The 26,243-nt window shown below is 33.0% G+C and overlaps 2 protein-coding genes and 3 long non-coding RNA genes across 7 annotated transcripts; 3 read left to right on the top strand and 2 right to left on the bottom strand.

Annotated features, from left to right (window-relative positions):
• Positions 1-37: 37 nt before the first annotated feature.
• RpL5 (ribosomal protein L5) lies at positions 38-1,449 on the top strand. Its single transcript, XM_040717782.2, has 3 exons — positions 38-204; positions 426-1,127; positions 1,195-1,449. Exons 1-3 carry the CDS (start codon positions 202-204, stop codon positions 1,378-1,380), a joined length of 891 nt encoding a protein of 296 aa, XP_040573716.1. The 5' UTR covers positions 38-201; the 3' UTR covers positions 1,381-1,449.
• On the bottom strand, positions 1,396-4,525 carry Uck (Uridine-cytidine kinase). 2 transcript variants are annotated; one of them, XM_040717783.2, is made up of 6 exons: positions 4,284-4,525; positions 4,058-4,214; positions 3,514-3,756; positions 3,349-3,446; positions 3,221-3,269; positions 1,396-1,706 (listed from the first exon to the last, which is right to left on the bottom strand). In XM_040717783.2, exons 1-6 carry the CDS (start codon positions 4,353-4,355, stop codon positions 1,552-1,554), a joined length of 774 nt encoding a protein of 257 aa, XP_040573717.1. In that variant the 5' UTR covers positions 4,356-4,525; the 3' UTR covers positions 1,396-1,551. The 2 variants fall into 2 exon arrangements, with proteins under 2 accessions (XP_040573717.1, XP_040573718.1); XM_040717784.2 differs by lacking the exon at positions 1,396-1,706 and adding an exon at positions 1,932-2,755.
• A 1,988-nt stretch (positions 4,526-6,513) lies between these two features.
• On the top strand, positions 6,514-8,831 carry LOC139906125 (uncharacterized). 2 transcript variants are annotated; one of them, XR_011781419.1, is made up of 4 exons: positions 6,514-6,801; positions 7,773-7,945; positions 7,998-8,049; positions 8,146-8,831. It is a non-coding gene; the product is annotated as an uncharacterized lncRNA (long non-coding RNA). The 2 variants fall into 2 exon arrangements; XR_011781418.1 differs by lacking the exon at positions 6,514-6,801 and having other exon boundaries at positions 6,808-7,945.
• Positions 8,832-14,684: 5,853 nt separating this feature from the next.
• Positions 14,685-18,576, top strand: LOC121123400 (uncharacterized). The gene is made up of 2 exons (XR_011781417.1): positions 14,685-16,092; positions 16,144-18,576. It is a non-coding gene; the product is annotated as an uncharacterized lncRNA (long non-coding RNA).
• LOC139906124 (uncharacterized) lies at positions 16,065-18,086 on the bottom strand. The gene is made up of 2 exons (XR_011781416.1): positions 16,871-18,086; positions 16,065-16,665 (listed from the first exon to the last, which is right to left on the bottom strand). It is a non-coding gene; the product is annotated as an uncharacterized lncRNA (long non-coding RNA).
• Positions 18,577-26,243: the final 7,667 nt, after the last annotated feature.

Raw genomic sequence — 26,243 nt, 5'->3', positions numbered from 1 at the left:
TTTATTTAATGAGTACGTACTATTTGGTAAAATATTTGAAAATGTCTGGTTCGAACTTGTAAATATTTGAACAGCTTATTTACATTTTACCGTTGCTCTTCCTTTTCCTTCCCGTTTTTAAGACTGAACGGAGGTGATCCCTTAAGCCGAAGCTATCGTTACGCGGAATAATAGTATAATCCGTACGATCAATCGATCATCATGGTGAGTTATACACATTTCTAATTATTGTGGGCTTAATTTCACTACCATCATGATTACGATGGAGCGGATAACCACGGATGTGAAGTCATAGTTGATGGTCTTCAAGTGGTTACTCGACTGGGTAAATGAATTTGGGGAGCAATGATTTGAAATAAAATGTACATAATGAAGTGGAGCGACAATGATGACATCCGTACTAACGTAACTTATGTTTGTTTAAGGTATTTGTGAAAGTTGTCAAGTGCAAGGCTTATTTTAAGCGTTATCAAGTGAAGTTCCGTCGGCGGCGCGAGGGACGAACGGACTACTATGCTCGAAAGAGGCTTGTCGTTCAAGATAAGAATAAGTACAACACCCCCAAGTACCGTATGATTGTGCGATTCACAAACAAGGACATATGTTGTCAGATAGCGTACGCTCGTATTGACGGAGATCGTATCGTTGAAGCTGCCTATGCTCACGAACTTCCCCGTTACGGCGTCAAGGTTGGGCTCACCAACTATGCCGCTGCATATTGTACTGGCCTCCTCCTCGCCCGACGTGTACTCAATAAGTTCAAGTTGGATTCCATCTATGAAGGGCAGACCAAGGTGGATGGAGAGCATTTCATGGTTGAAGATGAGGAAGGCAAACCTGGAGCATTCCGTGCCTGTCTTGATACAGGTCTAGCCCGCACCTCTACTGGTGCCAAGGTATTTGGAGCCATGAAGGGTGCTGCCGATGGTGGACTTGATGTACCACACTCCGTCAAAAGATTTCCTGGCTACGACAATGAAGAAAATCAATTCGATGCCAAGACCCACCGCAGTCATATCTTCGGCAAGCACGTCGCAGACTACATGGAACTTCTTCAACAAGGAGAACCAGAAGCCTACAAGAGGCAATTCTCTCAATATATCAAGCACGGAGTTACCCCCTCAAGCGTGAGTCTTTTTATCTGTTCTTTGAATTCTCTAGCTAACTAAATTATCTACATGTACCTTTCCTTAGATGGAAGATATGTACGCCAAAGCTCATGCCGCTATTCGCAAGGACCCAACCAGACCCAAGAAACCCGTAAAGAAGGTCCAAAAGAAACGTTTCAATGCCAAGAAGCTTACTGGTGAAGAAAGAAAAGCCAAGGTCAAGGCTGCAAAGGCAGAATTTCTTGCTCAAATCGAGGCCCAAAAGGAATAAATCTTACTTCATGTCTACTGTTATGCATATATATTTACAAATATATATATTATAATTACTATTAACAAATTACTTTCATTATATTAATGGCTTGAAGGACTAGTCGACGATAAGTGTAGTGTAGTTTGAGGTACATGAGCGAATATTATTGTCATAGCTTGCTCTCCATTGTCAGTGAGGTCTGACGTTGGGATTCATGGCGGTTCCTTCGATGCCATATCCTGGACTAGAAATGGACATCATGAGTTTTCTTCTTTGGTGTTCAAGGGTATTCTGTCCTTTGGTTAAAAGGTCCTCGATATGATGTACTATTAGGTTGATAGCAACTGAAATTAATGTAAATAATACAAATTAGTTAGGTAATTTTTAGGACGAACTTGAAAAAACGGGGAGGTGCGGGGTACGCTACAACATTGTCTAAATAACCTGGAGCAATCTACTATGTGAATATTTAGTTACAGACTATCTCATACAACTCGTAACTTTCCTCTATTCATGATACAGCTACGAGAATATATATTAACGCTGAAGTAAATTTAATCAAGAAGAAAGACGCTTTTATGGGTTTCGTTTATTATATTCATTTACATTGGTTGATTCATATATATAATTACAAATGCACAATAAAAGTTGCTAAAATGAATATGGGTTATATACATATTATATGTATGTCGTAACATCTATCAAAATGATTCTTTTAAGTATCTAGTATGTGTAAAATTCGAAAATCCAGTATAAAAATGAGATTGGAATTGTTTTGTTTCTTTATTTAACAAAACTTTCATTTCCTTTCATTGAAAAAAAAACACAAAAGGAAACGAGAGAGTAACGAGAAAATTTTGCAAATAATGATTTATAAAAAATGAAAATTTGTAAAAAAAGAGAGGGGGGAAAAAAATTGACAAAATGAAGTGAAGTTAACATCTAAATGCTGCTACAATTAATTGTGCTATACATAAATCACATTTAACAATCATTTTCGAAGACGCCTTATTTCCTAATTATGTACATAGTTCGTGTGCGATACGCGCTTGACAATTTGTTGTTACGGAAATAAATTATTATATATCTTACACCATTTAAAATAATAGTAATAAGTGATGAATATGATACGAAGAAAACACTCTAAAGGCCATATAAGACATGTACGCAATAAAAAGAAGGGCAACAAAATATCAACCAACTCAACATTTGGATTTCATATTTTGTTTTTCTCTACTAGTAAGGATCCATTATTATCTAATGATGGAATCCGAATTAGATCTGGATCTGTTAAACGGAGAGCCTCTCTGTGATTGGGATCCAGAATCGCTGGGAGAGGAATTCCACGATAAGGGGTGCCTTTGAACATGTCGTGCAACGAGCTCAATCGCAACTGTAAAGTGAAAATGTCAAAACGTGTTCATTAAATCTTTTATTAAATATTGATGTCCCCCTATTAAAAGTATTAGCTAATTTTGTTATTTTAATTAAGTAAGGATTTTTTATTTTTTCTGAAATTTGCTAAATTAGTACTCGCACAAAAGGTGGCTAAACTATCTAACTAAAACCTTACAGATATCCTGCTATAGACTATCTATACATTGCTGTTATCTATGTGTAATCATTATGGAATAATTTAAGTTTAGACAAGGGGATTAATTAAATTCATTTATGAAATATTTCTTCCTTCTTCAAGTCAAATTGAAAAGTTCCTATTAGTCAAATATCCGGACAAGTTATAATAACTAAAGAACAATAAAAGTCTGAGACAATGGTACCCAAAAACAAGTTAGGTTTTCTCCAATAGATAATTAAGGAATAATAAGAATAAAGTCGGACATTTCTCATTCGTTATTACCTGTGTTGTCAGCTCCTCGAGGAATAATCATATCTGCCACTTTTTTCGTCTATTATAAGAGATTTAAAAAAATGTACATTACAAATAATAAACTAACTTTTTTAGAAGTAAGATGACTCAAAACTTACGGGTAGACAGAATTCCTCAAATGCTGGTTTAACAAGAGTAGTATATTGGAGTAAAACCTGCTCCAGATCTCGACCCCGTTCCTCAGTGTCTCTAAGAACTTAAAAATATATAAGTTATCTTCATAGATATGTAAGGAATAAATAATATAATATAGCACCACTCACCTCGCCTGGAAAGCCTTGTATCCGCATCTGTATCGACAAATAGCTTTAAATCAAATAGTTTGGCAATTTCTGACATATAAAACACGAGGATGCCCTCAACTATCACAACGTCTGAGGAAGGAACAATGACAAATTTATCGTCCAGTCTTTGATTATGTAGAAAGTCATATTTTGGGATCTTTGTTTCCTTTCCACTGAGTATACTAAGTAGACATGTCTTCATTAAATTAAAATCAAAGGCATCTAAAGGAAAAATACAGGAGCAATTAGGAGCATGATGATGACATAATAACACTTGCTGCACTTTGAGTCACATCCTGTTATGACTGAGTGACTTATGTTAGTTATTCATGGATGTAGTACACATATATATAATGTATGTATTTATTTTAAATTAAATGAAAACTCGCCGAGAAAGTCAAGGTACATAATAATATTATTATTCTTTTTTTGCTGATGGATAAAAAAACTAGGTCAGTCCTTCCCACCCTTTGGAATAATTGAAGGCCACACTTTCAAGGAAGGGCAATTAGTAAGAACTTACCAGGATGATCAAAGTTGAAGAGGCCTTTTTGCGCCCGGACACTCTCCTTCCCAGAGAGTTGCCTATAGAAAGATTCTTGAGAAATGGAAAAGATTTGACATCTGTCAGCATCATCAGACTTGTAAACACCCTCAATGATTCTCTCACAGACTGTTGACTAGAACATAATTTTTAGCACATACTAAATAATTTGAAAGGGCCTATCATGGCCTATAATTTAAATTACTTTTCCTGACGCAGTTCCACCTGCTACCCCGATCAAAAAGGGCTTCTTCCTTCCTTCCATTCCATGTGGCATCTTTCTCCTTTGTTCCAACTGTCCTTATGGTAAGACTCACTCGTCCCAGCTGGAATCTTGGACTTTTATAGCTTGAATTTGAAGCGCAGATTTATATTATTTTCTATTACGGTCTGAAGAACAAGAGAGAGAGAGCAATTGATTTGATCAAAGAAGAAAGAAATGTGTATATTTATGTGCTGTACAAGTTGCGGTTTTATACAAGTTGCAACTTGTACAAATAAATGGTACAAGTTGCAACCCAAAAATGAAATGAATACTATTAAATGAAGGCTTCACAGGCTTCACAGTACTTGGAATGAAGGTAGTCCAATAATTAATATTCCTTGAATGATTGCCATATTAATAATGTATTTTTTTGGGGGGGGGCATTTTAATACAAATTACTATAATATAAGTATTTTGTGGCACATTTTGAAGTCAAATACCCAGAGTTATATATTACTCATAAGTACATAATAACCATGTAATTTTAATAGATCAAAATGAAATGAATGCATGAATATATAGTTGGTAATTAGAATGACCAATGCCGTAATTAAATAATGCATTTTAAGACGAAGAAATTGCATCTGGTACAATTTGATCATACAATTTACAACTTGTACAGATATCGCAACCTGTACACAACATAATATATAAAGAAAGAAAGAAAGATGGCAGGGCACGAACGTAGGCGAGTATAGTGTGAACTATATTTGTTAGCTCCTCCTACATCTCTTTTTTAGTAGTAATACTAATATAATAAATATATTTAGTACAAAGTCATTTTTTATAAAATATTATTTTACTCTGAATATATGACGTCACTATTGGAGTTTCATTAAGTCTTTTTGAAATTATTTTGTTATTTACCTAGCCTATCTAATTATTTGGGTTTTTGTCGTATCTAAAAAGATTGCATTATCAGGGAAAGTTATTAATTATGATCCAATAGATATATTTTTTCTAATGTATCTATGTGTAAACAATCAATAAGAGTAGAACTCATTGATACAGTATATCAATATATGTATTTTGTAATCCCCCATTCATGCCGTCAGAATAATATTCAATATGTCAAATGTTATGTGACTCACATAACTTATGCCTTATAAAAAAAACGACAATGATCTCGAAAGAAATCAAGTATGAACAAGGAAACGAAAAATGCTAAGTCATTAACACGAAATGAAAATAAGGGACTCGTCCTTTTTTACTATAATAAGATCATATTAATAAATGTAAAATGTTTAAAGTATTTAGTATTGTAATAATAATAAGATACATTTTTTACATACAATTACATATAAATAAATTTCTTTCATCACCGTTCAAACTAGTGATGAATACTGTACTCATTAATAGAAAATGGAGTCGTTTGCTATTATTTAAGTCCAAATGTACACATTATAGAGAATAAAGCACCTACTAAAGTGACTTCTTTCAATCTATTTCTCCAAAAGGGATTTCGAATGATAAGGTCAATCCATAGTCTCCTAGTATTTAAAGCATGAGGAAGAAAAAAAAAAAGATTGTAGACTGATATTCTAAGTATTTCATCCTTGATTTCTGATGAGGCGAAGAAGAATCGATTATAAAGAATATATAATTAACGAAACCAACTTACAATAGTCCAAGGAAAAACAATGATCAATCGACGTTTTTTCTCGATATCTTCGTTAGTAAAAATAACTCAATTTATTATAAAATGATGCTGTCAATTAAGAATATGGAGAATACACTATCTCTCCACATTCACCTTCTCCGTTAGAAAATTTAAAAACATCATCTGAAACTTCAACTTTGAGTCCTGAAATATGGAAGCTAACAGCCATCACTGAAGATTTAGTATCAACTCACTCTCTAAAATTAATCTAAATTATCTACAGAAATTTCCGTTTCATTGTATAAAATGACGGATCTAACTGATAATAATTCCCCTCCAAGCTTAAAATCAAAGGCTACTTCATATTATCTACATCTCCTACATTCAAGGCTATGAAATCTTCTTCTAACCCTCTGGCTGGTTGTGGGGAAACACAAAATGTAAGAAATGTATAGGAAAAATATTCAATGATATAGTCAAGAAAAAGCAAACCTTCTTCATTTAATGGGTGCTCTAGATAAATTCGGAAAATCTTTAAAGGTTTATAACGAACTAACTAGATGGGGTAGAACCAAGGTTAATAGAAATACAATGTTACACCATCTTGTAATCGGTCTTGCTAGGATTTTCAATCTGATGTATTGTACCGACTGCTGCGCAAGATATGCAGATTTTGACAAAACACACAACCACTCATAGTCTATGACGTCACTATTACCATAATTTTCTATTTTTATATATAATACCAACTGCTGGGGAAGAAAAACAGATTTTGAACAAACACACAACTACTCATCTACTATGACGTCAATATTAAAAGCGTAGTGGAAGTCAAACATCAGTCGTGCACGTGTTATGGTATAACCTTGTATTTCTATTAATCCTGGGTATAACCATATTTATTATTATTATTTGAAAGCTACATTTAATTATTAATAATGATATCCACTTTTCTTGATAACCTCGGCCACGCACCGCCACAAGCTTTGGCAGGTCCGGGCAACCTCGTGCAGATCCGGCTTTACCATTGTACGCGTAATAGACGTCTACAGGGCCTCCATATACGAATAATACTTGGGACGGGCCTCATGCTCGACCCTCTCTTAGAGATAGAACACATATTTGTTCAGGTCCGGACAGTTTACATGCCAAAAGTCCGGCCAACAAAAGTAAGAACATATTGTGGCCCTGACATCCTGCACTTTTTTGACTTGTGGGCCGGTTGAATATATTATTGGAAGGTGTAATTTCTTCCTTGGGCTACTCTATTAATTGAAGAATTGTAAATTAAAGGTACAAAACCAGAATCAGTATAATGGCAAAGCTGGATCCGCACGAGGTTGTCCGGGCCTACCAAAGCTTCCGGCGCCGTGTGGCTGAAGTTATGAAGAAAAGCGGATCTCATTATTAATAATTAAATGTAGCTTTCAAATAATAATAATTGAATGTCATTAAATATAGCTTTCAAATAAAAAAAAATATGGTTCAATCCCATTTGGTTAGTTCGTTATAATCCTTAAAAGACTTTTCCAAATTCCCAAATAAAACCTATTCCCCTCAAAATATGTTATTCGTTTCAAAGTAAATATTCCGATTCGAAAGTACTAAAATATAATTCTAATTCTGTATTAACATTGATAAAAACGGTTGGCCTTTGACAAGCTCCACAAGTTATCAAACTCAACTCAAAATTGAGAAAAATAAACTATCTTTGAGACAATCTATACTTAAATGCTTCGATGAAGTTCTTCAAATATCTGCAAATTCGGATATTTTAGGAATAACTCGATTCATCATTACCAGACTTCTCATTAATACTAGTATTTCAGAAACATATTGACATCCGACAATTACACATCTCTATAACCCTTGCCACTAAGAAACACTTAAAAAGTTTAATTTTAAGATGCTCCTGAGGTTAATTTACTTTCAAGACTTTGTAAAAAATAACAAGCCAATCAAGCATCCATCATGTTTATTCTATAATGATTCCGATATTAAGGTACACATTTCAACTTTTATTAGAAATAACCTACTCATTATTTTATTTTTAGATGTCACGAGACCTTTTGGTTGAATTTTCAAAGAAATTTTTGGATTATGAAGGTGATATTACAAAACACTTGCAATGTATCGGCATTGATAAGTCTTCTTATATTATCTTGTGTATTTGTTAAAATATGAATAAATTTCATTTAATAGCCTTGTCATGGAAATGCTTCTTGATCGAGATTAAACTTCTAAACTCCATATACCGCTTCACTTGAGGTTTCTAAAAAGATCAGAATGTAAGTACTGCGCTAAAGGCACTTATGTCTAGTTCAGCAGGCTTGTATATAAGTATGAATCTATGAACCAAATGAAGACATAGCCATGTAGTTAATGTAGACCTCGTAGTCGTTTAGCTTGGAAGATCGAGCGCGTATAGAGGGTCCTTCAACATATATACTGCTCCCTCATGTATATCATCTTTATCTATCTATATTTTTGTCTAAGAAATTACAATATAAATCAATAAACAGGTATGTCCTTCTAAGATCGAGCGTGTATACAGCATACACTGTATATAGTGCTCCCTGATGTATATAATTTTTGATATACGAAATAACAATTTATTTGTATTAAGAGAATATTGCAAGTGTGAGCATGAAGTATCGATTATGTATACAAAGAGGATTGTGTCTGTTTGTTTTTCTTATTACCCTCTTATGCATTTAATTATAAATTCATAATGTACACTGGCAAGAAAAAGTTTGGAAAAATTACTTTTTCATCAATGTTAATGACTTATTAAATATTTTTTACTTCGATGAAAATTATTGTGAAAAAAATAGATCCATAAAATATTAATTTTTTATTTGTGTTTACAAATTCAGGTACTTTGGACATGCTTAATTCCATATGTAATGTTTCTCTCAAGCAAGTATGAGAGATTGGTAGTTAATTCGTTCAGAATGGTAATCATTCTATCCTGAAGACGCAAGCCATTCCTTCTGGATAGATATTAATTGAAAGAAAGTTTGTTTTCAACAAGACAAAGACACAAAACATACATCCAAGCTCTACAAAAACTTCTTGGAAAAGAAAGAAGCCTCTCACATCCCATCTATTACGCAATGACCAGCTCAATCTCCTGATTTGAACCCAATAGAGCAATTGTGGGAACACATAAACAGAAAAGTTCGAGAAAAGTACCCCACAAGTAAGAGGAACATTTTAAAGAATGCTTGGAATGATATTACACCTGCTTATCTTGAAAAACTAACAGTAAAAATGCCAAAAGTCTGTAAAGCAGTTATAGCACCAAAGGGAGGATTTTTTGATGAAGTTAAAATTTAAACAGAAATACTTTGATTTTTTACAAATCAATGTTTATACCCATATTGAACCTTAATTTTTCTCCATTTGAATAGCCTAATTACTCTATTACCTGATGAGTGATGATAAAGTCATAGATAGTTAGAAAATAAGTGAAATTCTATTTTTTTCCAAACTTTTTCTCGGCAGTGTATATGCACTTAGAGTATCGTATGTTAAGATTTGAATGAAATATAAACGCTGGTATCTAAAAATGAATTAACTCTCGCAGGCATTTTGTATGTAGCGCATCAAGCCTGCATACAGGGATAACGGTTTTTGTTATTGAGCGTTCTACAGTATGTCCAAAAATTGATAGTGGTTTAAAAAAAAAAATCATGAAATAACCTAAACAACTGATTTTTTTGGCGAAAAACTTTATTTAGTTACAAATATGACAACCTTTAAGCTTAATACATTTTTTTATGCGTTTCGGCATCCCTTCATACAGGTTATTCAAAGTATCTGGAGAAATTCTTTCCCTAGCTTTTGTCAGTTTTTTTTTAATTCATCCTCTGAAGTTGCTGGAGTATTTTCATTGAGTTAACTCTGGACCAAGGCTCACAAACTTTCAATGGGAGACAAATCAGGACTGTTGGCAGGCCATGTGCCTTTGCTCCAAAAAGAATCCAAGTTGTCTGAACACCACTTTTGTGCCTTTCTGGAGTGGTGAGCAGGAGCTGGAAATGGCTCTTGATGTGTTAGACAACATTTTCCTCTTCAAAGGAGGTCCAGTTTCTTCAGTACGAGACAAAGCTAACATCAGAGACTTGCTGAGGATCTCTGTTACGTTGTACTCGTCTGTCACAGTTTGGTTTCGTGGTGATAATCTGATACTGCCTGATGGCCGATAACGGTCCAAACCTGAATTTTCATAGGAAATTTCAAAGTTGGAGTGGGTTCCACATCTTCCTTATCTCTTGCCCAAACTCGATCTGTTTGGGGCATGAAATAGCTCAAATGGACTTTCATAACTGAAGAAGATATATTTCCAGTCATCTGGAGTTCAGTGTTTCCGTTCACGACAGAATTGAAGCCGGGCCTTCTTTTGGTTTTCTGAATGTTTGGGGTGCAGACGAGGTTTGTATGGCAAAGAATTCAAAGAGTGCCTCAGGAAATTGTGGACAGATGATATTAATATTGGATAGCCCTTTGAAGTCAATTTTACTGCAAGTTTCCTTGTGGATGGCCTCTTTTTGGTAAAAGATTTTGAAATCACCAGTTTTGGAACTTTGCTAATTTTTTTCTTCCTTCCTCAACTCTTCTGATTTGCAAGGGTTTGTCCATCCTTCCTTTTCTTATACTAATTCTCAATGCTCATGAGGGGAATCTTCCTGGCTTGATCCACCTTCTATTATGCCAACAGCCTGGTCTCCAAAGAGTGCTCTCTCACCATTTCGGATATTGAATTTCAACTGACATCCTGTGGTGTTTTCTGAGCCCTTTTATACTGATGTATGATATCATCGATAATTATTGCATCAGAAAAATTCAATATTGCCTAATGGTTGTATCAGCCAAATTTCATTTTGTTCCGACCGAAAATATTTTTTTTTACTATAAAACGGATATTTTTAATACTATCATCAATTTTTGGACATACTGACTGTAGAGAATTAAGTACTCATCAGTCATCAATTTTCTAAAATTCTTACTATTATTCTTTCATTCTTGAGAATATATTACATATGAATTAATATAAGTATTGAGTAGTTACGTGTGAGTGTGCTCATGTAAAACGGGGAGTAACACTGGTTACATATTAATGAGTTATCTTCTATATTATTAAAGCAAAATTTGTCTTTTAGTCGACGCTAATTACTCCGGAAATGCCGGGTACTACTGCTAATACTGTATATGTTAAAAGTCGTATAAAATATGAAACGATGCTATGTAGAAATGAATAAAATCTCGCAGGTGTTTACTTTAACTCATGTTAAAAATTAAAAAAACACTTAATATAAAAGTTTAAAAAATGAATGTGGCTTTAGATGAGGTTTAGTAACGATCTAAAGAACTCCCTGGGTCATCAAATTATATTTAAAAAAATTATCAAGCTCTTATAATTATTAATTTATTCTTGAGGAGAGAACATCTAAGTATTGAGTAACTACGTTTCTTGAAAGCTTTATGAAGATGTTCCAGTTGCTCGATACAATTGGTGTTGTTTGATGATTTTTTCTTTATGATTTCTAATCTGCTTTTGAGATCCCATTTTGGAAGTCCTGCAGGGCCCTTGGCTTTTCCCTTAGTGGTTTTGTCAGTCCAGCAAAGTGAAGGAGGATGATGGGTGTGAGCGAATATACCTATCCTATTTAGAAGTTAGATTGAAATAACCAACAGTACTAGAGCTTCTGTCCCTCCTGGTCCGTACCTGGGAGGTCTGATCAAGAACTTCCTCATGGCTCTATTCAAATTGAAAGTCAATTTGGGTGTTGCAGTGGCTGTTGTTCGAGCACTCTTGGCAGTTGCCTGTTCCAGATCTATCGCCCCTAAAATATTGTATTTTGATATTGCTTGAAATTCTGGGAGTCAGAAGAGGACTCCAAACTGTGTGAGCAATCCCAGATGTTTATGAATCCATTGAATTTTAATTCCAACTTCATCAACGGATTTTGGATTCGAATTTTTCTCCTTTTCACTACTAATGACCAAGGAGCAAGGTTGTGCCATTATCGGTCTAGCGTTTCGGATTCTTGAACCACTAGAACTGGAACCGACAATGCCGAACCGAGAACAGAACAGAGACCGCAATATATTGCTTATCGGTCTCGGTTCTTGTGCTTATTTTTGTTTGTTGTATTTTTGTAGGCTTTTAATATTTCATCTACATAATTTTATATAAATGAAACATGTAGTTACTTTTATTGTATCACGGAACCTTTCCACCCAAAAGAAAAGGGAAAAAAATCCAGGTTTGCTACTAAGCTTGTCAGGGCCCTATAATATGATAAATATAATATTTCTTTACCCAGAGTTTCCCAAACGTTACTATGCCAAAGCCCCCTACCCTAATATATTTTATCTGAGGCCTCCTCCATACGAAACATTTGTTCTATTTATGTGTAGACTGAAAGCAATCCTCAATTCTCCATCTTCCTGTGCCCCCCCCCTTAGCCTCCCCTCACGACCCCACTTTGAAACCCATTGTCTTAAGCAACCTTAATTCCTGGCCCCCTGTTGGAACTTGGGGCACTACGCATTCTGCGTATAAGGTAGCTGCGGCTATGTTTGTATCTATTATCATTTCCTGGGCTAAAATATTCTAGCGACGCTTTATGCGTATATTACACAACTGAGCCTGTATAAAAAAGAACCAAGACCGATAAAGCTGAATTGTGACCGTTCAAAACCGTTGAAATCAAATAACAGAGAACGGAACCGATAGAACTGCTGATCTTGAACCAGACACAACCCTACCAAGGACCACTCTAATACCCTAGCTTCTTAACTAAGGAAGATATTCTCAATATAAGACTGCTACTTCTGTGCAATGTCCAACGTCAATACCTCCGTCGATGATAATTTTAAGACAAAGACTGAGTTATTAAGTAACGAAAAGAAGAAGTTGGTATTTAATTCATTGTCTCATTTTATCTAACGATTTGTATAGGTAAATTAATTAGGAGAAGTCTTAATTTTAGTTTGTTTAGTGGACGTGCCAAATACGATACCAGATTGAAAAGTGACTTCACCTTTTCAATTTATCTTGATTCTTGTCTGTTAGATTTATTTAAGGGGATACATGGAGCAAAAAAGATTCAATCTGCTTTGTGAAGATATAGTTCATTTAAAATTTTGTTAAAATCCTTATAATTCATGTTCAATGTTCATATTACATTAGTTTAAAAATAATTGTGCTATATTTATAAGCTATAATACTGACTAAATAACTTTTACAAAGAATAAAAATAGTGCTTGAATGAATAAAAGTCTAGTTTTAGATTGACCATCACTGCATGGTACTTTATAGAGTAATATATTAATATTGAAATGTTCATTTTTCTCTCATAAGAAGATGAAAGATTCCATTCCGTGACTCATTTACAGGGTTATTTTTTGATGTTTTGGCGATGAGAATAGAATATCTCTTTCACGGTCTTTAATTACATTTAGGTAAACACCACAGATAATAATTTCTTACTTTTTACTAACAAATGGAATGAATGTACTTCAACAATATGTACAGGGTCTTGCACTAAAATTGGAACACACTTTGACCTCATCCAGATCCTGAGTTAGTGCATTGTGACGTATTTTTTGGTTTCTTTAATATTAAGCATATTAATTTTCTATATTAACTCAATGGGCCTAAATCACTGTCTCAATTCTCCCACGGAGTAACCATTTTACTTCATAAAGAAAAATATTAATCTTGCATTAACAGTTCAAGAGTTGATAATATTTATGTGATTGTCAAATTATTGTTTTAGTAATAGTTGATCTTTTGGATGTACACAGTTTTGAATGAAAAAAGGTTTGCATTATATGGACTAGCTTTCAATTTTTCAAGGAATATAAGCTTAATGGAAATATTCTAAAATTGTATTAGAGCGTTTGGTACCTTTTGAAACCGTTGTTATTTTTGACATTTTATCTTATTTCAACTGTATTATGTTAATATTAGCAATTATATGAATCTATTAAGTAAAAACGATCGTAACCATTTTACGTCATAAAGAAAAATATTAATCTCTATTAAATGTGTTCTTTCCAATTACTTGATCTAAACTAATCCCCCCAATTTGGAATTCTTGGATGACGGAAAATCAAATGGTTCCAATTATAGCACTCTAGCCAAATTAATACTGGAGTTATTGATTTTCATTTTTTTTTTTAAATGTCAAATTAGCAAAAAACTGCTTGATGAGTAATCGTGTTTCTGGCTCAATCTCGACAACTGACTAAAAATGAAAACAAACGGAAGTTTATTTTATTATTCATCTAACCTCTTGTATGAGAACTGAGAAGGGGTGGGGGCGGGGGTTGGCGGGTACTTAGTTGATTCATACGGGATCTAGATGATATCAAATTTTGTTCCATTTATAGTTCACGACCCTGTATAAAGAAACACTCATAAGTCATAACTAAACTTAGTTTATCAAAAATATTTGATATTTTATCCATTTCATAGCTTATTTCAATGTATAATTAATAAAAATGAATATGGAAGATTGAGTAAGTGATCAATTGATTGAACTTTAGAGTGATAATTAGGGGTAAAAATATTACACATACCTTGTATTTTGATCGTATAACATTCAAAGAATTATTGCCCAATTGTATAAATATACATAGGTCAGTTTGCTAGGAGAGACTAGCCAACTTTTCTATCTTATCCATTCCATTTAACCTACATCAATAAAGTGATAATGATAAAATAATGTTTCTCCAGTACGCCTGTTTTATTTAGAATTTTGAAATATTACACAAATTTACAAATAATATACCTATGTACCAACAAATAACAGATACAAGGATATAATTTAGATTATTTAAAATAGAGAATAAATTTCTTTAGGATTATATAGCTAGTTATCGCCTCAAAGTGGAATGGAGCTTTGTAATTCTGCATGTAAACAATTTCTTAAGTGCTCTGAGTGTTCTACTATAGCTATCAAAATCTTCTACAGCATCTTCCCAATGAGATAGAAGCAGATCATTGCTTTTTTGAGCACTTTCGAATCCTATTACAAACTCCAGCACTTTGTTGTGCATTTCAGACATTTTGTTTGTAATAATATTTGGAGTAAGACCTCGACTAAGAAACTTGCGTTTATCACCACTATCCTCCATATTTACGTCCAATAGTTCTTCAACAGATTTAAAATGAGGGCCTAGAGGAGCTTTTGAGGTGCTACTAAGTCCTTTTCTAGTAGGGGCATGATGTTGTGAAGACGAAACCAATTTATTTATATTTCTCGTCCCTCTTGGACAGTTTTTTCCAGGAAAAGAACCACCTCGGAAGTGTCTCATGTTAGAATGGCAGTTAAGTAGCATGATTTTATAAGTAAAGAAAATCTATAGAAGTAGGCAAAAAAAAAAAAAAAAATCAAAGTCTAAGATAGATTTCCCAAGATCCTAGCGCGCACGGATTCCAACTTTTATTATGAATCGAATTTTAATTTATTATTAATAAAAATGTGTAAGCTTTTGTACAAATTTTATTTTTAAATACATGTTAAAAATCTAAAATGTATTCATTAGCAGCATTGTACAATCAATAACTTTTTTTTGAGTAGATGTTCTTTGAAACTTTTAATGACGAAATACAAACATTAAAAAAAAAAATGTAATCCCAATATAAGTTTGATAATGAAAAAATGTGTAATTTATTATTCATATTGATGATAAAGGTGTATCAAGTTTCAATTTAAATTGAAAAAAGCTGATTAATGTTAATATTTTATAAAAGAAATGACTAGGTTATTAAAAAAGTATGAATTCCAATGATTGTAACAAATATATATTAAGTCTTAATATTATATATTTATCATCAATGACCATGAACAATCGATTAATTATTATTGAGTACCATATAATAGCTTATTTACCCTATGATCAGTTTGTATAAATTTAATCATTAATACTTTTTCATTGTGTTTTAGTTGGAGTGAAGTATCAATGAGTTTTATAAATATCTGGAATTGATTACAGAAGAGAAATATAGGAACCAGAGCCCTATAAGAAGAGTTACGTCACAAGATTTCAGTACCCCCTTGTGACAGATATCAAATGGCCCAAAAAGAACTTAATACAATAAATGAATATTAAAAAAATAATTTTATTGAGGTTCATTATTATGAAATTTTTTTATAATTACTTTAATAATAATTTATTTAGCTTACTTAATTTCGCATACACATTCTTCGTCTTCCGAAAGTAGAAGAAGCAATTCTATTTTCTTTTGATAATCGCAGTTTGCATTCGTAAATGTATGTACATTCTTATACTAACATACTTATACATAGTAAAAAATTAAATTTTAGGACATTTGGCAACATTTATATACGACTTAATTAATGGGACAGCTACTTCAGTTATTGAGTTTACAATTTTTTTCATTTTTTTAAATTGATTTACATAAGATTTGGTTCCTCAACAAATCTTAACTGAAGTGAATTATGGATGGTTTTATTAGACCAAAGGCGGATTTTGGAATGTGAAGACTTGCAACTTAAAAAAATTTATATGGTTTGAATTAAATACCGGAGAGAAGCGCATTTTTAAAGACTTAAACTTTGGTTCTGCGTCCCAAATTTTGACATCTTTCTCCTTCAACTTCTTCTTTAATTCCTTTATTTCTGCTTCATAGACTCCAAGTTGGATTTGGATGTTTGTATTTATTTCCTTTAGATGTTTTACCTACGGATAAATATCTGTAATACATACAATTATTATTTTCTAAGGATAAAGTAACTAATGCAAAAAAAAAAATATATAAATATATAATTATAAGAAGTTTCATCTTCTATTGTTGATGAAATTAGATTCATGTCCACTAAGTCTATTTCTATATTTTCGGAAGTAGGAGGTTCCAAATAAGGAGTAAAGTATATATGATCCTTACTATTATCATTATAAGAAGTTCTTCTATTGTTGATGAAATTATATTTATGTTTACTATGTCTATTTCTTTTTTTCGGAAGAAGGAGGTTCCAAATAAGGAGTAAAGTATGTATGATCCTGAAATTATGGAGATTTGTTTTTACCTGAAATTCGAAATAAAAAAACTTGCTTGAGATTTCCTTAATTATTAAACTTTCTTAGCATCAGCATTGTTCTCCAGAATGAAAATGGGTTTGTTGGAGTTTTTGGTGAGCCTTGGAACTTTAGGCTTAAGATGCTTAAACAATGGTTGGAATGGCTTGAGAGTTGGAATTACTTATTTCTTTAAAATGTTTAGAGCACAATCGAGAATTATATTATGGATGGTTTCCATAGATTTCATTTCATTTTTAGGGTCTGTTGCCTTCCAAGGAATTTGTCCATTGGAAATGAAAAAAGTGTCATCCCCTCAGCTCCGGAACGATTTCTGCAATCCACGGCACTACAAGAGGGCATACTTGGGTATTTTAACAAAATATATCGGCTTTGTAGAGTTCTTCACCTAAAATATAGTATTAAATTTTGAATGTTTTGGGCCGTGACTCAAACACCTGAGGAAGTCAGCTATCGTCAAACCAAATAGGCCGGTGACGTAACCCCTACTTGTAGGGCTCTGATTCACATATATTAAGTATATTATAGAAAAAAAGATGAGTGATGACTAATAATAATAATGTATAGGACACAAAGAAATTTTTTTCTCTAAGTATCTTGGTTCCTATCAGAACCCTATAAGTAGAGTTACGTCACCGGAGCAATGAGCGGATAATGAGGTCTGAATATATTAATATGGAGTGGCCCCAGATCCATTGCGCAACCTTGTCGATGGGTTTATTAAAAGGACTCAAGTGATCCTCCTTATTTACTCGGCGTTTCGAGACATTAGGAATCTTTATTTCCACTATTAAAGTGAACGACATTCGTCTCCTGGGTTAAGCTATCAATTACCATCTAACAACTCTATCAATGTTCCTTTATCTCTCCTCCGGATATGTCTCAACAATCTACATTCTTGATGTCTTCATTCTATTAAAGACATTCAAACCCATTGAGGATCTTCCACGTCGTAGTGAAGCATATAAGTCTCACTTTCTCAAGAGTATCACTTTTCCATATTGGACTGCAGCGAGGAACGAAGAAAACTGTCTGATTTCACTCAAATCTATTATCTAAATGAAATGGAAGCCTTATTTTGTGTTAACTCTTTAGCCTTGTCATCATAAATTCAATCATTCAATCCAAGACCAAATATAGTCCATCGATATGATTTGTATTGACTGTCATTTGTTCAGATGGCTATCAATTATAGCGATGTGTGGCGAATGTGTGGAATTGAATCTAACAAAAGATCGTGTTAGTTCATCACTCCCAGCATTCAAGAACAAGTCATTGTGATTAAATGGAACATAATTACATATAGTGATCATGAATAATTAATTGTAAATATTCCTTCAAATTCATTCCACTCTTAACATACCTATAGTGAGCGTTTTAAATGATAAGGATACATAAATAAATTCAAACACCGACTATGTACAAGGATTGTTGAAGCAAACAATTTTTAGAAATTAAAAACTTTCTTTGTATGCATTGCTATGTAATGATTTAATTAAACTCAAGTATCTTAAAGTTAATACTCTATTGAAATATAATTGATAATAAATTTGAGATTATGAACTTAATTTACCAATTGGATCATGCTAAAAGGATCTCTCTCTTGCCATATGCATTATGCTGTTGGCTTCATAGATTAAACTTTTTCCAATGAAATTGAAAATTTAAATACAACTTGGAGAGCGTAGTTTTTATAATTATGATCGTCCTTGTAGGAGTGGCATCAGTTTCTGCTCCATAAAACTTTCTATCAATAAACTTATTTAGAAGAAACACTTCATCACAAATTATTGTTACTTTTTGATGTTCTGAAGAAAGCGACTCTAACCATGTCTTGTAGAAGAGGGTATCCATATATTTAAATTTAAAACTCCTGACAATTTCATTGAAGTATGAAAAGCTTGATATACAAAATAGCTATCATTTACAATTCTTCTATATATTTAAGGACTACAGTTTTCCCACAGCATACACGTTACTAAAAAGTTCATTGAGTACCTTCTCCTCTGTTTTGGTTTCGATATATTATTATTAGGAGTGGGCTGTAAGAGGAAATTTTTTATTTTAATTTAGGCTGGATTTTTTCAGCTTACAAATAGCTTGTATTGACATATTATGACAAAAATATGGGATTGACCTCATAACCAAGGTTAGCAAGCTGATTTTATTGAACTGCGACCCTTTTTTACTCTTGATAATACTGATTATCTGTATCTCAGCTTTTATAATGTGTAGATACACTATCAAAAAAACTTTTTCTAATGTACTTTTAGGCATAGAATGCTTTAAGATACATTTTGGAATGCTTAAATTCAATTTTTGTTCAGTAATTCTGCAAATACGATTATTTTATAGCTGCCACGTCCAATATTTTGACAAAAAATAATATAGTATATTCAATATAGACAATTGGAATACAGTTTCATTGTCTGCTGACTTCGGTTAAACTTTTTGAGAAGAAAGGAGTTCGCAAAGTCGTTCGATCAGCCTCTACAAAGAAAAGCGATTCACTCGACATGGTTACTAGTCCGGAGCTGCATATGCCTGCCACCCATATTTCAAAGAGCTGCTAGAGAAGACAAACTTAAAATTATTGCTCGTGCATGCAGAATATACCTGGAGAACGATTTCATAACAGAAGCATTTAAGACTTTCGCCATTTTCACATACAACATTACAATGCCATTACTTATCTTGTTTAAAATTTTGAATCAAACATAACTGTACTAATATCTTCCGAAATCATTTAAAGGTTTACAGGAGGTACGATGCAACATGGATTACTTAATATGTTAAGTAATCTATGAATGGAAACACTTAAAGAATAACATGTAAAAAGGAAGCATCTAGACATGGCCAACAAACCTCCACGTACAGAATTTGGTAAGTTCCTTATGAGAAAGATGGATCAAAAGGGGTGAAGCAACAGTGTAGCAGGGAATACTGGGAGGACGGAGAGTATAATGTAAGACCTACACATATTCGTAAATTGTCAGATAAGTGAAGGGAACATCTGCCAACCAATAACCTGAACTGTGAGAGATTTTTGGCTGCACAATCTGTTTAAAAATCGAATTAAAAAAAGGTAAGCGGATCAAAGATGACCTCATGCTTGCCTCTTATACCTCAGAAGTAATTGAAGAGTACCATGACAATAATCAAGATAATTGATCATAGAAAGAATGGACACAACAACATTAGGAAGAAGAAAAAATCTAACGATTTCATTGATATCTTGCTGAAAAATGCAAAGAGCATTGTGGTCTATTAACTTCAAGACAAGAGGTAAATACTATGATTGTGAATAATGCTTCTAAAGAATTGAGACAAATGGAGCTCCAACACCAACGAGTGACCCATCTGGGAGATGTGATGGCTAGACCTGAACTGTATAAGGTCAATAAAGTCTACGAAGACACAATGAGATACAACCTCATCACCATGTGAAACAACCGAACCCCCTTTCCGACTGAGGATGAGACAATGGGTAAGCTGAAAAGTTAAGGTTATATACAGGGTGTCCACAATAAATTGGAACTATCTTAAAATTCAACCTGCTTGATAAAAATGGAATTTGGAGTGTATTTGTTAATCTGAAAAAGTTAGACATGATATTAAAAAATAAATTTATTCAACATGTCCTCCCTCAGCAGCCACCATCTTCTCCATCCTGCCCCTAAAGGATTTGCATGCCCTGATGACTTCCGCGGAATCGACAGCACTCCACTCCCTCGTAATGGAGACCGGGAACTTTGTGGTGAAGACCGCAGGGACCTCTTCTCTCTCCTTGGCAAGCGACCTGTCATTCTGGACGTTGTAGCTTCTGTCGACAGTCCAGTTCTTCTCGTCGGAGAAGAAGATGATTCTTCCTCCATGGCTCTTTAGGTCATTCAGGAGACGCTTACCCTTGGTGAGCCTGGTGGCCTTCATGGATGCAGTGAGGATGTGTTGTTTGTCCATTCGGTATGACCTGTACCCGAGGTCCTCATTCACAGCCTTGGAGACCAGCTGCTCGCTCACTCCATGGGTCTAGGCCAACCTGGACAAGGAAGTCCCCGGTGAAGCCTTGATGGACTTTCGGAGGACTTCAAGGAAGCGGGGAGTGCGAATTCGGTCACTTCTCATGTTGTGGGCCTTGCAGGAGACCTTCCCCTCAACCTCCCAGGCATTGAAGACTATACCGTGGTCTTGGGGTAGTTAAGAAGCTTGTAGATAGCAGAGGGCTTGTGTCCCGCGCGAGCCAATTCGAGGATGGCGTCTCTCCTTGCTTGTTCCATGATGACTATTGTTTGTTGTCAAAACAATTGTGGTGGAAGTTATAGTGTATTGTTCACGCAACCTTTTTTATTAGTATGATTTAACCCCGAATATCACATTATGGATCTGGATGAAGTTTAAAGTAGTTCCAATTTATCGTGGACACCCTGTAGCTGCAGAAGAACCAAAAGGCAATGAAGAACATCATGACTCTATTACTTGTTCTCGAAATGACATTGTGGCCATAATGTGGGACATTTATGGTCAACTTCGGTGGTATTTAGAGTTCTACTTGGATGGAAAGATAGATGGGGCACACTGTATAGATCATTTGGTTAGGGTTAAGAATGGGAATTATGGGAAGTGGGTTCGGTGTAATATTAATGATGTACACGATGTTCATAACGAACGAATATTGCCAGTTATCAAAATTCTGGGAGATTGGGATTACATAGGAATGCTAAGGGAGCTTAGTTTTTTGGATTTTTTCTATAAAAAAAATCCAATAATTATATGTTTTGAAAAAAAAACTTCAAAAGTAAAGCTTTTTGTCAAAAAAAATAAATTCAAAATTCTACAGCTATTCACAAAAAAGAAAAAAATTTTGAAAAAAATTTGAAAATTCAATTTTTTTTTTAAATTTCAAAAATCTAGAGCTATTCAAAAAAAAAAAAAATAATCATAAATTCCATTTCAAATATTAAATGTTTTGAATTTTTTTTCAAATACCACAGTTACTCACCAAAAATAATTTTTTTTGGAAAAAAATTTCAAAAATTCTTTTTCAAATATTAAATTTTTTGAAAAAAAATAATTAATTTCCTAGTAAAAAGGAAAAAAAATCCTCAATGTGGGGAGGCTACAGCCCCTGCGGACGCCCTTGATATCCCAGCATGATTATTGACTCAAAATATGTGGTGCGTCAACATATAAACAATCTCGAAGAAAAACCATTGAAAATGAGAAAACTCCCATATACTGTTTTACTTCTCTTGTATATATACATACATACACACCAATATTACATTGACTTATTTGAGTCAATTATAGGCTTACTATTCTAATTTGTGGAATGATTTAAGATACCCAAGGGTATTCACTATAGTTTAAAACCTTTATTTGATTTAAGAGTCTTATATTGGCCCCGATATGGCCTTTCAAATAAAACATATCATTTTCTTATTCTTTTATTATGATGATATATTTTGGCTACTTTAAGAGCAATTTGCGGCTTCTAAACAGTTAATCAAAATAATTTGTTGATATAAATTGATATCGATTTGTCGAAGAATACAAATTAAATCCTTACTCAATTTAGAGAAAAATCGTTCTTGTATGCTGATTTGTTAATGTTCATATTCAAATTTCGAAAAAGTAAATATTATTGATTTAGTGTGCATAGCTATATTTTGATATTATGACTAATGTATTTGTTTATTTTTGCAGTTAGTTATCCCATGGCAGAGTTGGGATTTGTGTAAGAGCGCGAGGAGAAGGCGTAAGTGATACATATGGTATGACTGAATTAAGACCATTGTTAATATCAGCTTCCTGTTATATGATTTTGAGAGAGAAAATGAATTACTCCTATAGAAAGGAGATATACCATTAGTAAATGCAAAGTAAAGACAGGCGACAATTTTTCTTTTAGAAAGTATAGATGTTAATACAGCCCTCTGATATGTCCTATTATTTATTAAATAATAGTAAAAAATAATATAAAAAAAGAAGAAAAAGCAGAAGCATCAACCATTTTTCCTTTTCTAATCGCTATATTTAGTTTTTTCTTTAAGCACATCCCATCTTTACCCATCCATGGGTAAAGAAAAACGCGTGCAAGGAGAAGGAGGGGGGAAGACTTATGGTAACTCATTATAAACCACATTCTCAGAATAATAACTAATGAAACGACAAAGTAGAGTATTTCGAAATATATTTGAAGTTCTAGTTTAAAAAAGAAGGCTTTAATTAAATATAATCTACATACTAAAAAATAAACCATCATACATTTATGTTAAATATTCAAAATTAAACAATTGTAATCATATAACTAATAACAATAAATTATATATACAGAATATTGAAATAATAGATTGATCCAAATAATATTTTCTCGTTCTGACATCGGAATTTAGTTAAATATGTCGTAACTTTAGGTCACAAAACACAAGCCAGACGTGGAGTTTAATCAAAAATATCATCACCTTTTTTTCCTCATGTCGAAGTTGCTATATACAATTGTGCACAGGATATCTCTACCGATGAGATCTAAATAATTATTAATAATAAAGTAAATGTCAAAATCATAAAATTAGACAATAAATAAATAATAAAAAAAATGCTAAAATTAAATCCATCTCTTAATCAATCTTAGTACGAATAGCTTTTAGAATCTTACTTTCATTTATTTCATGTTTATCTAAAAAAAAAGTTAATCCATGCAGTCAAAGTTTAAACCTTAATTACTTATCTTGATATAAAAATATGACTCCTTTATAACTGATAAGACAATTCAGGCAACCATTCTTGACTTAATATAGTTTTCTAACATGATGTCGTAAAGATTTAGAGCAAAAGCTAATTATGTAGTATTGTCCGGAGATATTACTTTTTAGTAAGAACATCAAAAAAGATTTCCCCCCGTTAGTTATGCTTGTATAACAACATACTATTTTCATGAAGGATACACACCATTTTACCTATTTTTAATTTTACTTTTTACTGATAACTTTGATCGTAATTTGGTGTGGATGACTCTAAACATGCTGAGAATTCTCCCAACTTGACAATTTACAATTGAATAAATTAAATCTCCAACACATGCTAGGTCTCGCAATGCATTGTAAGCTGAATTTCCTGATAGGAAATGGGTCAATTTAGATCGGAATAGCTCTAGGTTAATATAATTTCATAGCAGTTCAACGATGGTAATGCTGACAGTAAGGGCAATTTTCCTTCTAAAGCTGTGATGGGCCCATAAATTTGATGGAGATTATTATGAATAATGGTCAATTCTTCAAATATATATTCGTCATTAATAATCTCCTTTACTTTAATTATAGAAGACATTTTTTCTATAAAGGTTACTTATATATTCCCTGATTACTATGAAGTGCTAGAAATAGTAATCTGCTGCTTTTAAACAAGCTCCCTAACGTTTAATGACTGGAGCGGGGGGCGTAAGGGAATTTTGTAAGAAGCAGCAAATCTACGTTTTCTTAGCCCAGCGTTCAAAAATATTTTTTTCATTTCGGAAATTAATTCGTTTGCTCTAGGGAATTCTTTACGAGCAAGTTCAGCAACGTTATGGAGCCCATGAGCCACGCAGGTTATATATTTCAACTGAGGGTAGTATATTTATAGTTCTTCGCCGGCTTTTTTGTAATAAAAACTTCAGGCGAATAGCACTAAAGTCGGGTTCAAGAGTAACTTGAATACTCTCGACAACAAAATATATGATACTTGATACAAAATACTTGATATACATCAAGTCAGTCTTTAACTTTGATCTCACAAAGATGCTTATTGCATGTAATATAACTTCATCTATTGCTAATCATCCTACGTTAATAAAATTTAACGAGAAATAAACTTGTAAATTCTTCCCTTCCCGAGGAACTATAATTAAATTAATGGAGAATGTTGGTAATGATGTCATTTATAGAAATACCCCCATGGTAAATTGTGAAGTTAAGATAATTTTCTGCATGTTTTGGAGCCATCCACACCAAATTACGAAATATAACTCTGAATTTTGTACCATCTAACATTAAGCATTCATATTTTTTTTTAAATCTAACCATAAAATATGATTCTATTATAGCTAAATATATCAAGAATTATGATTCATAAATCATTAAATGGCAAAAACAAGTGCTTAAATGGTCACAAAAACGGGAATTTAGATGGTTCGCAACTAGTTTGTCTAACACTAGTTTCTTCAGTTAAAGACTTGGGTATGATCATTAGGTTTTCCAATATTACATAGTCAATAAATATTACTTTTTTATCACTTAAGGATTAGTTATGGTTGATAAGCCCCAAGAAATGGTGTTAAAAAAACTCATAAAAGGCAAAAACAACTGCTTAAATGGTCATAACAACGGGATAGTTGCATTAGGTGTAGCATTATAAGTAGCAAATGTGTGTATCCTTCATGATAATAGTATGTTGTTATATAAGCATACATAACGATCGGGATTTTTTTTTGTTGATGCTCTTAATAAGGAGTAATATCGCCGGACATTACAACATAACTAGCTTTTGCTTTATTAGTATCTTTACTGTCTAATTTTATGATTTTGACATTTACTTTATTATTAACAATTATTTAGATCTCATCGGTAGAGATATCCTGTGCACAATTCTATATAGCAACTTCCACATGAGGAAAAAAGCGTGATTATATTTTTGATTAAACTCCACGTCTGGCTTGTATATTGTGACCTAAAGTTACAACATATTTAACGGAATTCCGATGTCAGAACGAGAAAATATTATTTGGATCAATCTATTATTTCAATATTCTGTATATATAATTTATTGTTATTATTAGTTATATGATTACAATTGTTTAATTTTGAATATTTAACATAAATGTATAAGGGTTTATTTTTTAGTATGTAGATCATATTTAATTAAAGCCTTCTTTTTTAAACTTGGAACTTCAATATATTTCGAAATACTCTACTTTGTTGTTTCATTAGTTATTATTCTGAGAATGTGGTTCATAATGAATTACAATTTCATGGAGTGTGACGTTTTCAAATCTACTATAACGGATAAAAAACATCTAAGTAAATTATACGTAGTATATCTTGATTAAACATTTTGCAAATAAATACTTTCGTTATACCCTCAAAAATTAGAATAAAGCAGGCAGATGATAATCACATCGGTATTTTAAACAATGATACCATAAGTCTTTCTCCCCCCCCCCCTCTCCTTGCACGCGTTTTTCTCTA

This window comes from Lepeophtheirus salmonis, chromosome 8 (assembly GCF_016086655.4).
Source record: "Lepeophtheirus salmonis chromosome 8, UVic_Lsal_1.4, whole genome shotgun sequence".
In the NCBI taxonomy this organism is placed as follows: Eukaryota; Metazoa; Arthropoda; class Copepoda; order Siphonostomatoida; family Caligidae; genus Lepeophtheirus; species Lepeophtheirus salmonis.
Note: the sequence above shows the minus strand (reverse complement) of the source record. Positions and strands in the feature narration are given on the sequence as shown.

Coding starts and splice junctions, on each gene's coding strand:
- RpL5 (XM_040717782.2), top strand. Junction 1,128..1,194: donor ACGGAGTTACCCCCTCAAGC/GTGAGTCTTTTT, acceptor ACCTTTCCTTAG/ATGGAAGATATGTACGCCAA.
- Uck (XM_040717783.2), bottom strand. CDS start 4,355: ATGCCACATGGAATGGAAGGAAGGAAGAAGCCCTTTTTGATCGGGGTA. Junction 3,447..3,513: donor TACAAGGCTTTCCAGGCGAG/GTGAGTGGTGCT, acceptor TATATTTTTAAG/TTCTTAGAGACACTGAGGAA. Junction 1,707..3,220: donor TCGAGGAGCTGACAACACAG/GTAATAACGAAT, acceptor CATTAATTTCAG/TTGCTATCAACCTAATAGTA.